We start from the raw sequence: 14,008 nt of genomic DNA on the forward strand, positions 1-14,008 counted from the left end.
TAATGATAATTGAAGTTGTGGTGCTCTCAAAAAATAGACTTTTCATCAAGCACAATATCATTTATTTTTTATCTTTTTCATTTAAACAAGCATTCTTTATGGGTCACACTTGCAAAGCATTTGTTGTGTTTGTGTTATCAGTCAGAATTACCTCCATTACCTCTTCGGTGACCAACATCTCCTCTGATCTCCATTAACCTGATGAGGTCTCTTGCACGAGCATTGGCCCGCTGCCATCATTGATTGATCTAGCTGCCCCTCTGCTTACCGGGAACCATAAACGCTGTTACAATTCACAAGTCAGCCATCCATCCCTGACTACATGGATGTCCTGCCTCACCCAAGCACATCTATGGTGTTATACAAGAACATTGACATTAAAATGCAACTAATAAACATAGGAAGGAAAACTTTCTCGTAACACTTTATTTCAATGGTCCACTTTAGACATCCTACTAAGTATCTTTGCAACTACATATCAACTACCAGTCATTAGAGTTTTAGTAGACAGTCTAAATGTCTATTAATTCTTTTTTTTTTTTTGATGGTCCCCCAACAGACATTCTATGCAAGTAACTTTGAAACTACAGTGGTTGGACTGAAACCGCAACACCTGTTTTTAGACCACAATAATTTATTATTATGGTGTAGGGCCTCCTTTTGCGGCCAATACAGCATCACTTGGTCTTGAGAAAGACAGATACAAGTCCTTCACAATGGCCAGAGGGATTTTGAGTAATTTCTCTTCCAGAACATTGGCCAAGTCACTATGTGATGCTGGTAGAGGAACATCTGATTTCTCCTCCAAAATACCCCAAAGTGGCTCAAAATATTTAGATCTGGTGACTGTGCATGTCATGAGAGATGTTCAACTTCACTTTCATGTTCATCAAACCTTTCTGTCATAAGTCTTGCTGTGTGTATTTATGGATTATCATGCTGACACATGGCACCCCCTTCAGGGTACAATGTTTGAACCATTAGGTGCACATGGTCCTCCAGCATGCTTCATCCAGGATGCGCCCATCAAGTACAGTAGGGAATGCCATGATATTGCAACTCAAACCATCACTGATCCTCCCCCATGCTTCAGTCTGGACACGCAACAGTCCGGGTGTTAAGCCTCTTTGTGGCTTCTCCACAATGTAACTCTCCCACTGATGTGGGAAAGACAATGAAAGTGGACTCATCAGAGAACAATACACGTTTCACATTGTCCACAGCCCAAGATTTGCACTGTTGGCACCAATGAAATCAACATTTGGCATTGGCACAAGTGACCAAAGGTTTGGCATAGCAGCCAGACCATGAATATTGACTTTGTGGAGCTCTCGACAAACAGGAGAGTCCATGGGCCCTATCTTGCACCCGCGCAAAGCGCGCTTTTCCCTCCACAGAAGGGAGGTTATACATTATAAGGTTATACATATTAGATCTACTGGACAGCCATAGATTCTGGAACGTTAGCATAATCAATAATGCCGTATGCCTCACAGTTTTAGCATATTTAGAGATGAGCAAGTCCAGTATAAAGAGTTTTTTTTTTCTTTTCTTTTTTTTCTCGGTTTGTCATTTCCCTGTAAAGTATTTTAAAATGGTCCATGTTGTCCGTAATTATAAATAGCACTAATTTTATGCAGAATTATTTTGGTTTTCTGTATAATTCAGCCCTTAGGGTGTTGTGAAAGTGTAATTGACAGACGTTTTGCATGAATGTTTCAGCAAGTGCATTTTAAAGTCATTTCCACTAGGACACATTTTGTGTGACTGCAAATCTGCAAATATTGAGCATTGTTTTTGATTGCACTATGATGAATACAGTCAAATGTGAAGTAGACCAGAGATTCACGTGCATTATCAGTAAAATCTACCTGTGTGATGCAGACAAGGTAATTTTTGAATGCAGAACATCTGCATCTCATTTGCTCATCTGCTCTCATGCCTCTGATGTGGCGAGAGGCTTGTATTGAATTTGCCATCATCATTAGTCAAGTGACTCCTCAGTCAAGACCTTTTCAGAGGCTGAGCACGCTTGACAGAAAGCATGCTGTGCAATGGCTGATAAAATCACCCAACCATGGCACAAAAACAAAGCTGTCTGCCAGTTCTCTTATGAGAGGTTCTCTCGTATTGCGTAAGTTCCTTACGCTACGGGAAAGTCTTCTTTCTTCGAGATCTGAAGCCAAAAATTGTCCTTAATTTTGTATTCATTGTCAACGCAGTGCGGCAGCCGGCAGACCAAGGCAGGCTGTATAAGCGTGCTCATTGGCTGCTCGGCGGCAACTGCTTAAGCCTATCAGTGAGCCTCGTGAAACGTGGAAACGTCAAGATGGGTGTGGCCAGTGTGTATATAATGAGGGCTCACAGGCTGAATATCTGATTTTCTAGTCTTCAGCGAAACTCTACGCATCGCTGGATCTTGAGAGCCGCCGCCGTTGAAACCAGCGACCAGCAAGCTTAGGACAGCGCCTGAGGAAGCCGGCTGCCTTCAGCCATCTGTGCCTGCTACGCTATCCGGCGACATATCCTTTTATTACTGCTGTGTGTGTTCGCCCTGCGACACACACTTTCTCTCACTGTTCTAAAAGAGCACGAGGCGTTTTTGTCAAAATGCCTTGTTTTTCCAGCGGCTCGTGCCGCGCCCCGCTCAGCAACGGAGACCGCCACCTCATCTGCGCTCTCTGCCTGGGCCGCGAGCACGCCGCCACCGCACTCTCTACGGGCGGCTGCCCCGAGTGCGAAGAACTTTCAATGTCGACCCTGCGGGCTCGACTTGAAGTTTTCGACCAAGCTGTCGCTCCGCCTGTCCCTGCCGGGCCGCGCAAGAAGAAGCGCCACTCGCAGAGACCACCGGAGACTGATGTGACTGAGGAGCTCGCCGGAACCTCTCCCTCGAGCTTCTCTCTCGCCCTCTCCACCCCCCCTCCCGGCCGCTCAACCGCCGGCTCTCGCCCGCGCCGCCGCCGCGTCAGGGGATGAGGCGAATGAGATAGAATCCCTCCCTCTGTTCGAGCCACGCAAACTGCGCCGCTCACAAGGGATGGCAGAAGCGGACGGTCTTGGAGCTCTCTTTACGTTACAAGAAAGCTACTCCGTCCTCGCGCGTCACTCACCGGCGAAAAGGAGAACAGAGTGTTTTCGTCCCGCTGTGGCCGGACCTATCTCCATTTCTCACACATTTCTCAGTCCCCTCTTAAGTTCAGGCGACTGGAATTGTTCATATCGCAGTTACGAGCCTGTTATAAATACACGCACGCCTGCAAGCAAACGCCGTCACAAGACATGATGACGCTCTCTTATATCCTCGCTCTAACCGAAAGCTATTGTATTCTCCCCTGTGGCTCAGTGGCGGAATCTTAGGCTTTCGCTTCAGAGACCCGTGTTCGATCCTGGCTCTCGCGGCAGTTAAAAATGTATGCTGTTCGCTTCTCCGAGCTCGCGGCCGGTTTTTCTTACATACAGAAAACGAACCCGCCTCTCGTACCACTCCTACTCATGGTGCTCGAGTATTTATGAGCGTCTAAACACGAGGGAAGAAAAGACGGTTAAGTCCCGCTGCGGCTGGACCACTGTCAAAGCTTCACGCTCTGTCAGTCCCCGTTGCCACGGCTACTGCAGATGTTTACCTCGCAGTCAACGAGCCGGTATATATACCCGCTCGCCTGCGCGCAACCACCGTTCTCACGGCGACCCAGAGAAATCTCAAATGAGCATAATGTCTGGTTGCACGGCTCACGCCGTATGTGTTTCAAATGCAGTGAATGTGCCCACGTTTCCGTGTTCACCCCTGCACACAAGCACTATAAATCCCGTGTCTCTTACAGAGCCCACTCTCATAAAGCAGGCAGAAGCCGCTCGAGTGTTAAAAGTAGGTCACGCGTCCACCTCACCATGCCCACACCTACTCACTGCCCGCTCTGTCACATGGCCTCTCACGACCGGTCATGTTTTAAATGTAAGTCCTGTGCCCGCCCTCGAGCGCTCACACATACTAACGAACATTTCGCCCCCGACGCTGCCCTTGCGCGTCGCGCCTCACACTATATGTTCCCCGTCCAAGCCACCGGGACACTGTGTATAAAACGGCCAGCTATCGCTGCGTGCGATCCACCGTATCTAAGCACCAAGAGCGCGCGCGCTGCGCCCACCCCTCCGTTTCGAGCTCTCGAGCCCGCGACGCGCGGCGATCAGTGCCCGGAGGCCATTCTGCCCCTGGCTTCACACTCAAAAGAGTGGGAAGCTATCCCAGGCGCATCAGAATGGGTGCTAAGCACAGTAAAAAAGGGCTATACTCTGCAGTTCGCTCGCCGCCCCCCTGCACTTTCAGGCGCGTACCGAGACGAGAGTGAATGGAGAAGTAGCACATCTACTTCGAGCAGAAATAGCTACACTTCTGTGCAAAGGGGCTATAGAACCGGTTTCCCCTTCTATGAGCGAGTCGGGCTTTTACAGCCGTTATTTCCTCGTTCCCAAGAAGGACGGAGCTCTCAGACCAATTTTGGATCTAAGACGTTTGAACAAGGCTCTTATGAGAAGACCGTTCAAAATGCTCACAACTAGGCAAATTCTCGCACAAATTCGCCCGAGGGACTGGTTTATATCTCTCGATCTAAAAGACGCGTACTTTCAGATCCAGATAATACCCCGTCACAGGCCATTCTTGAGATTCGCCTTCGACGGTCAGGTATATCAGTACACCGTCCTGCCTTTCGGCCTATCGTTGGCACCCCGTACATTTACGAAGTGCATGGACACGGCTCTCGCTCCCCTGAGGGGTCGGGGACAGCGAATTCTGAACTTCTTGGACGATTGGCTAATTCTAGCACAGTCAGAGGCCGAACTCATCGCCCACAGAACAGTGCTTCTAAGCCACCTGGACAGCCTGGGGCTCACGGTCAACTGGACCAAGAGCTCATTAGTGCCCAGTCAATCAACCTCTTTTCTGGGTTTGGATCTGGACACTGTGGCTTTGTTACCACAGGTCATTACGAGGATCAGGGAAACGCACCACCCAGTGCTTCTTATAGCCCCGCGTTGGGAGAACCAAACCTGGTACCCAGAGCTAGTGAGCCTGTCGCACTTATCCCCATGGCCGATCCCGGTGAGAAAGGATCTCCTCTCTCAAGCCGGTGGATCGATCTGGCATCCCCATCCAGAACGATGGTCTCGGCATGCATGGGTAATCAACGGATACCCGTTGACCTGCCAGAAGGGGTCGTGAACACGATCACGCAGTCTAGAGCTCCCTCCATGAGACGGCTCTACGCGTCTAAATGGTCGGTGTTTTCTAAATGGTGCGCTACTAAGAGCTTTGATCCACGTGCATGTGGGGTCCCACGGGTGCTCTCCTTCCTACAAGAGCTGTTGGACAAGGGCAGGTCCCCTTCCACGCTCAAAGTGTATGTGGCGGCTATTGCAGCGTTCGCTGAGACGACGCGCGGCCAGGCAATAGGAAGGAACAAGCTTATTATCCGCTTCCTCAGAGGAGCTAGACGGATGAATCCCCCGCGGCCCCCCTCGGTTCCTTTTGGGATCTGTCCTTGGTCCTGGAGGCCCTGAAGGCTTTTTCCTTTGAACCGCTTAAATCCGTGGATTTAAAGTACCTGTCACTCAAAACTGTTTTTCTGATAGCTCTGTCTTCAGTAAAACGCGTGGGGGATTTGCACGCGCTATCTGTTAGCCCTGCATGTCTTGAGTTCGGACCGAACGACTCGAAAGTCATTCTCAGACCGAGACACGGTTACATCCCCAAAGCGATTGGAACCCCTTTTAGGGCACAAATCTTTTCCCTTTCGGCTCTGCCAGCATCCGATAATGGGGACAGTGATAACCTCCTATGCCCTGTCAGGGCGCTGAGAGTTTATATCACGCACTCCGCCGCTTTCAGGCGTTCCGAGCAGCTCTTTGTTTCCTTCGGCGGACGCACCAAGGGTCTCGCCGCCTCGAAACAGAGCCTGTCCAGGTGGATAGTGGACGCGATTGCAGCAGCTTATGCCTCCAAACACCTGCAGTGCCCTCTGGGTATCAGAGCCCACTCTACTAGAGGCATGGCCTCTTCGTGGGCCTGGTCCAGTGGAATTTCTATCCACGATATTTGTATGGCGGCGGGCTGGGCCTCCCCATCGACATTCGTGAGGTTTTATAACCTGGAAGTTCCCGCCTTACAGGCTAAATTGCTGTCAGTATAAGTGACATGTATGCTCTGCCCAGTCGCTTATGTGCAGACTACATTCACATGCTGGCGATATTTCTGGTATGGTACTTAGGGTGAAGTGTTTTATACTCAGACCGGCTGGGCCGCTCTGTTTCTCATTCCCCGTTACACGCTGTTTACCGGTGCTGGCCCGCGCTGCTGGCCGCCCGTCTTCCACTCTGTTGCGCGGGGGGTTATTCTCTTCGTAAAAGACCGATGATGTCGCTCTTTTCTTACCCTAATGTGTGCTTATGTACTGTGTGGGCTCGCGCTGCCGGCCCCACTGTTTTGCACTGATATATACTTATAGACCGGCCGCGCCGCTCTATTTTATACACTGAGTGAAGTGCTTTGTACTGTGTTGGCCCGTCTCTCCGACCGGCCACCTGTTCCAGCAGAATGTTTTTCCCCGGTCTCCCTGGGATTCATGTGCTGGATGCTCGGCTCACAAGGCGTTGACAAGGGGTTCCCGTAGCGTAAGCAACTTACGCAATACGAGAGAACCTCTCATAAGAGAACGTACTCGGTTACCTAATGTAACCTCGGTTCTCTCTAGAAGAGGGAACGAGTATTGCGTAACCTGCCGTGTCGCGCCACGAGCTTTTGCGCTTCAGACTACGAAAACCAGATATTCAGCCTGTGAGCCCTCGTTATATACACACTGGCCACACCCATCTTGACGGTTAGAAGGGTGTGGAGGGCGCAAAGCGCCCTCATTGGAGGCCACGTTTCACGAGGCTCACTGATAGGCTTAAGCAGTTGCCGCCGAGCAGCCAATGAGCACGCTTATACAGCCTGCCTTGGTCTGCCGGCTGCCGCACTGCGTTGACAATGAATACAAAATAAAGGATCATTTTTGGCTTCAGATCTCGAAGAAAGAAGACTTTCCCGTAGCGTAAGCAACTTACGCAATACTCGTTCCCTCTTCTAGAGAGAACCGAGGTTACATTAGGTAACCGAGTACGTTCTCTAAATCAAGTGAACCTTTGTTAAAAACACAAAACATACAACCATATACTTTATACTGTATACAAAAGTGATGTTCGGAGGGGATATTTGTTTTTAATGACCCTACAAGTTTGATTAAACCATCAAAATTTGAGGAAAATATGTTTTTTTTTTTATATGTATATTTTAAATGTGAGGGAAAAACAAAACACTGAACTTTGGTTAATTTTTTATATTTGTCATTAAAAAAATATTTGTATGACAGCCTGGCCAAAAAATTATGTCCGCACAATTTGGCATGTTTCATTGCGTTATACTGTACTTATCACAAATAAATTGACTCCAATAAAACAATTTAGTAAATAATAATAATATGTAATGATAAATAATAAATAAAATGTAATGAGAGAAAAGTTGGAGTTCAACAAGGTTACTCAGTGTTGGACATCATAAAATGTGTCTATTTAATTGACCGAAATAATAGCGTGTTTAATTTAGCGTATTTTTGACAAACATCACAGGTCATTGTGTCACTAACATTGAGTCAGTCTCCATCGCTCTGTAAATCTGCAAATGTCAAAAACATAAATACACTGTAATTTTGTTCATCATTTTTGTTCTTTTCTTGAAAAACAACTTTCTGTATCCTAGATGCACTTTTTGATATGCATATGAATAATGAATGCATTTTTTGTATAATAAACTTTCAGTTCAGAAGAGTTTAGTATTTGCAATGCAACTAAATATTTCATAGAGGCATTACTGGTTGATTCTGAGTCTTCAGTGCTTCCTGTTCCTGTCATATGCAGCATATCCTGTTCACTGACAGTGACGCTGTGTGTCTCTTACAGCTGGATGCTGAGGCCAGTGGTTTGCTCAAAGAACTTCAGAATAAGCTCAATACGGTGCTGGATGAGCTCAGCGTGGTCTTCGGCTCCAGGTGAGGTATCAGAGAACAATGGGTAAAGTTGTTGAGCTGTTGTAAATATAATGATATTTTGGTAACACTTTAGTTAAAGCCTTTCATGTACAGTATAATGCATTATATTTTGTCATAAATAATTGTAACCAAGTGCATTATAATATTTGCAGTTGTTTGTCATGTTTTAATACATTATTCTTAAATGTTTTAATGCATTATACTGTCTAAAGGTGTAACAATGAACAGATAAGTATTATAATGTATTATAACTGTGGTTATAATCTTTCATGAGATCATACAATGCATTATAAGACACATTACACAGCATAATACTCAGCAATGGTGTAGACTTATGAATTTACACATGGTTTGTCTTAAAGCATATTAAAAACACCATATAGACATATGATATAAACAACATTAAAAGCTTGATTTTCACCATAGGGGGACTTTAAAAAAAACTTTTATAATGCATTATATATAAAGACATATTTTAATGAACTTGCTAAAGTCAAGTAAAGAGTGTAAATTCCTCAAACAAATTAAATGTTAACACTATGATATAGGCTATGATTTTATTGATTTACAGCTTTGATCACATAAGCAAAGATGAAGAAAGTTAATGCATTTAAATGAAAAACAGGAAGTCATTCAAGGAATCATTCATAATTAGACCTGTGACATTTATGGACAAAGTAAATAGCATCCAATTTACATTAGTTTCATGTTGTCCATGATTAAAAAGTATATACATATAGATGATTAATGATAAAATGATTAAAAAAAAAAATAGTTCAAATGATAAAAATGTGTTGAACATGTTTTAATTATCAAATTAAATTATAGTATTTTAAATTACGTGTGATTACGAATGTTGTTTTCATACTGAATTTAACACGTCCATCCACAGTTTCAAGCCAGTGATTGAGGATTGTGTCAAACAAATGAACCAGGAGCTCGTGCAGATCAAAGGAAATGCAGGGAACAAGAGTAATGCAGCCATGGACGCAGAGACGGTCCTGCGACCCCTCATGGACCTGCTGGACAAGAAGTAAGAGAACTGCGGAATTACATTTCTTGAAACATGGTAACTAGCTGCATTTCTGTCTTTCACTCCATCACCCTTTTTTTCTCTCCAGCCTTATTCTGTTTGCTAAGATCTGTGAGAAGACAGTTCTCAAACGGGTTCTGAAGGAGCTGTGGAAAATTGTCATTAACACCATTGAACGACAGATTGTTCTTCCGCCGCTCTCAGACCAGACAGTAAGTGTAACAAGTCTTTTAGCCAAACACACACACACAAAACGTCGTCTCCTCTGCATCTGCTCCTAACAGAAGCTTATGGAAATTCCAGGGCATCAGCTGGATATATAAAGAGAGGTGTTGGTCTTTAAAAAGTGTTATTTAGTGCTTAAGGGATCTACAAATATGAATGCTGGTAATAAATATTAAGGAACACCAGCTGTTTTCGTGATTGATTGATTGAATTAAAAATGAAATTTAATATTTAAAATATTGTCAGTGTGTGTGTGTGTGTGTATATATATATATATATATATATATATATATATATACAGTGGTTAAAGTGGGATTTGGCAGGTGGGGGAACCCTCAAATTTTGTGTATGCAACAGGGACAATCACCGTGGGACAACATATTGAGTATCGTGGTATAGCAATACTTTTTGGGACAAGATTGTCATTGTGGCACCAAGTATCACAATACTTATTTAATACTTATTTTAATGTTTTTATTTTGGTCCATCTACATCTACACTGATATGATGACGATACTATGTTAAAATTGGAACACAACCTTGTTTTTCACAATGTAAATTTTAACATAAATATGGAAAGTCCAAAACTGACTGAAATGTGAGGTAGTTAGGGTGGTTCGGGGACATGCTCCCCCGAGAAAATTTGGATTTCTCTGACCAAAATATGTGCAATTTAGGGCGCTTGAAGGCCACATTTTTTTTTTGATAAGAAATAGCTTTAAAACTTTGTCATTAGATTATTTGTCAATACCTGCTCTCTCCTCATCTTCATCTTTCTTTCTTTCTCCTTCTGCCCTAATTCTTCCCCTCCTAAAGCTGAACTTTGACTGATAGTCTTTTCATTTTCGTCTGTGTCAGTGAAGAAAGTAAACAAAGGTTCAACTGATATTTATATGTTTTCTGAATTATTTTCTGAGACAAGTTAATTTACTCAAGGCTACCAGGAAAACTGTAGCCTAAGTCAGTATTGTCAATCGGAACCTTCTGCAAGCTTTGGAATTTGAAAACGTCTGTTTTTAAATGTTAAAAGTAATTTTAAATAATACAAATTATAGTCTACGTTTAACGCAGTTGGTGGAATTGGCAGACGTTCCCTTAAGCATCATGCGCTGTGGAAACGCGTCAAAGCATTCTCAGGTATAAATATAATATAATAATATAATAATAAATAATAAAATATATTACAAGAGAAAACAAATGTCCGGCGAATATCGAACTTTACCGCGCTAAACCACCGTGAGTGCATTCACGCATTAGTAATCGCTGGTGTTCAGTGGGGAGGGGAGGCATGAACCGGTGCACTAAAATCAGACAGGGGAACCATGAGAACATAACGTCTGGTGATATTCAGTTTTGATTTGATGAATGATGAGAATCATTGAATTTGATGAGAATGATTTGATTTGATCTGATTTGAATCTATTTTATTCATTTATCTGAGGTTCCGGCCCACTTTAACCCCTGTATAGGCTATATATATATATATATATATATATATATATATATATATATATATATATATATACATACATACATACATACATACACACACACACACACACACACACACACACACACACACACACACACACACACACACACACACACACACACACACACACACACACACACACACACACACACACACTCTCACACACACACACACACACACACACACACACACACACACACACACACACACACACATATATAAATATGTTTAATGGAGGCCTTATGTATTTTACTTTATAGCCAAAATGAAATAAAATATTTAATGGATAGCTTATATATTTTTATTTATTGCTAAAATATTTTTTAAATAAAAAAAATATATATATAATGTGCACAATAACCCTCATTGTTTTTGTAAATAATATTCCAGAAAGTGACGGGAACAAACAAAACCTTCGTTCAGGAGCTTCCTGGCCATCTTCTTAAAAAGCTGAATCTGCACCCAAAGACTCGACTGCCAATTACACTAAACAAATTCTGTTTCACTCACTGAACGACATGTCTCCTGAGACAGTTCATTCCTAAAGGAGTGAATTACTTTTTGACACTTTGTTTTGTAATTTGTTTAACAGCAAGGGGCTCAGATGATTTTCAGTGCTGCCAAGGACCTGGGTCAGCTCTCCAAGCTCAAGGTGAGGATTTTGTTTTGTTAAGAAATTCAGGGGTCCCACTTAATATTAAGTGTATTTAACAACTGTGTACTAACATTTCAATTAATCATTTGATACAATGCACTTGTTGTGTGCATACATGTTTTTAAATTGTACTTACATGCTCCTGCATGTAATTACATCTATAATTACATTGTTGATCCTACCCTTACTCTTTTATCCACCCTTAAACCTGTCCTGGACTTACCTGTATCCCACCTCAATAGCAGCGAATGTGTTTTGCAACATCAACAGATTAAATACATTGTACCTTGTAATTTTTTTTTTATGTAACTCCTTTAAGACATCTACTATAAAGTATGACCATAGTTGACCTATTGACCCCATAGACTGTAAAAAAAAAAATATGGACGTAGTGTCCGTGACGTCACCTGTAAGTTTCTAAAGAGCATTTTTGAAGCCCAAAGTTCACAGTTCTCATGAAGGGCAAAATTATCTATATAGACCAAAACCACTTTTTGTACCAGGCTGTAAACAAATATTTTTCTGCTGTAAAGTTGGGCATTTTAACATAGGGGGTCTATGGGATTGACTCTCTTTTGGAGCCTGTCTCTAGCGGCCAGTCGATGAATTGCAGTTTAAGTCACTTCCGTGTTGGATTCAAGAGAGAGTCCAGAATGTTGCCGCTTGGTTTGAACTTGACCCCCAAAATGGGAGATACTTGGTTTAATAATCAAGCCTCTGAGTACAAATATTTGTGTATTATATTGTAGATAGAAGCGAGGCATGTTCAAATTAAATTGTTGTTTTCTATCCTGACAGAGGGAAGAAAGGCAAACAGGCTGCGATTGACAGAGAGTTTTATGTTTTGTCAGATTTAGAAGGCAGTGCTCCTCGAGGACACAGAGCAGAAGTAGATCTCCTCCTTGAGAAATTACAGCAGTGCTTGGGGCTTTCATGAAGCTCGCGTTTTGAAACGTATGCTGTGAAAATGGTTTCCAGCTTACGATAAAGCTTTGTAGCTGTCCATCAAAAGCTTCCACCGCTGCCCGCTTACATCATGACAGTTTCTCTAGAATCACGCCGTAAAACGTTCCCGGTTGCGAGAGATCTGCTGGTGTAATTAAATCCACCCTGCTGAGGAGTTTAAATCCAGAGAAGGATGGGCACTTTGGATCTGAACAGGTGTCAGGCAGATGGAGGGTTTCTTGTGATTATGTCTCCACAGTCCTATGGCGGATACTCTCCATCTCATTTGTCCCTCTCTCTCATTTCATATGCATTGAACCATCTCTGGTCAATTGCAGCTTTACCTCAAAAATGCTTTTTATGGCTCCTGTTCTCTGTCTTGTACATTGTGTTGGTCATTATGGAAATGATCTAACTGCGTCTGTGTTCTTTCATTTGTACGTCATCAGTAGATCATGTGCAGAACTTGCCCACTCCCATCGGCGCTGTTGTGGAATTGCGCTCTCTCGCTAATTTTGCCCTGTTTAGTAAATCTGCCCCATAGTGGTACAGAATCTGCATGCTATTTACTACATTTTCAATTCTACTGATAACCTTTGGTTGCTAAGGTGATTATCTGTGGTTGCTTTTATTGCATTGTGCATCAAGTGAAATGTATCTGTTTTATTAAAATCTTTATATGACAAGTTTTAAATGTGCAGTAACATCTAAAACACAGTGAATGTGCATTGTGCAAAATGTGCATTCAGTATTTGTGGATTTATTGGTCAGTCTGAAAGTGTACACTGACCTGAAAAGAGAGTTGTCAGTGGACGTACAGATCATCTTAACACCTGATCTATACACTCGGTCGAAGTGCTAAAGGTGTGACTGCTTCTTTGAAAAGGTGACCTTAAACTGGAAGAAGTCAATGGACAGAATCAGCTCTTTCTACACACACACAGATTAACTTGCACTGATTTGATGTGGGATTAACCCTCTGGGGTCTGGGGTGTTTTTGGGGTCCTTGAGATGTTCTGACATGCCCTGACATTTGTGCTTTTTTCAGTTGCTTATAAACATATCAATGGCAAAAAAAATTACACTCTATTTAGCACAAACAGGACTACCATGATATGTTAGCCACATGTATGTACATGTTTTCATTTTTGAGAGAATAATGTTTATGCATGGTTATTGAAAAAACTAAAAATGAAAGTTTCTGAAATAAGGCCACAAAACACATACTATATATGTCAATAAGACTTTTGACTAATGGATGTCGTCGCCTAGAGTTTTTTCTTCAAAATGATGTGAAAATCATCCTGCCTAAACATTCACATAAAACGATACATTGATTTAAGTTTTGCAAAACACTTTTAGTTTGGAAAGGCAATATGCGGCTGGGGCGTAAACGATCATGCATATTTAGTAGTTCACACCTGATGAGACAATGCCCCTGCATACTTAACCCTCTGAGGTAGACAAACGCGCGGGCGCGTTTTGCTGGATTTTCTTCACATTGTAGCACAATAAACTTACATTTCTCCGTCATTTATGGTCATACAGAAAAAAGAAATATAAAAAAAGAATCTGTG

General features: G+C 42.9%; 1 protein-coding gene across 1 annotated transcript in view; it reads left to right on the plus strand.

The window, feature by feature from the left end:
* Positions 1-14,008, plus strand: part of unc13c (unc-13 homolog C (C. elegans)) — a 279,919-nt gene that overhangs the window by 194,919 nt on the left and 70,992 nt on the right. The window contains exons 24-27 of the mRNA XM_081373262.1: positions 7,993-8,081; positions 8,974-9,114; positions 9,203-9,326; positions 11,424-11,483. Of these exons, the coding sequence (XP_081229388.1) occupies positions 7,993-8,081; positions 8,974-9,114; positions 9,203-9,326; positions 11,424-11,483 (414 nt within the window). The remainder of the gene's footprint in view (positions 1-7,992; positions 8,082-8,973; positions 9,115-9,202; positions 9,327-11,423; positions 11,484-14,008) is intronic.

This window comes from Scardinius erythrophthalmus (genome assembly GCF_964197995.2).
Source record: "Scardinius erythrophthalmus genome assembly, chromosome: 8".
In the NCBI taxonomy this organism is placed as follows: domain Eukaryota; kingdom Metazoa; phylum Chordata; class Actinopteri; order Cypriniformes; family Leuciscidae; genus Scardinius; species Scardinius erythrophthalmus.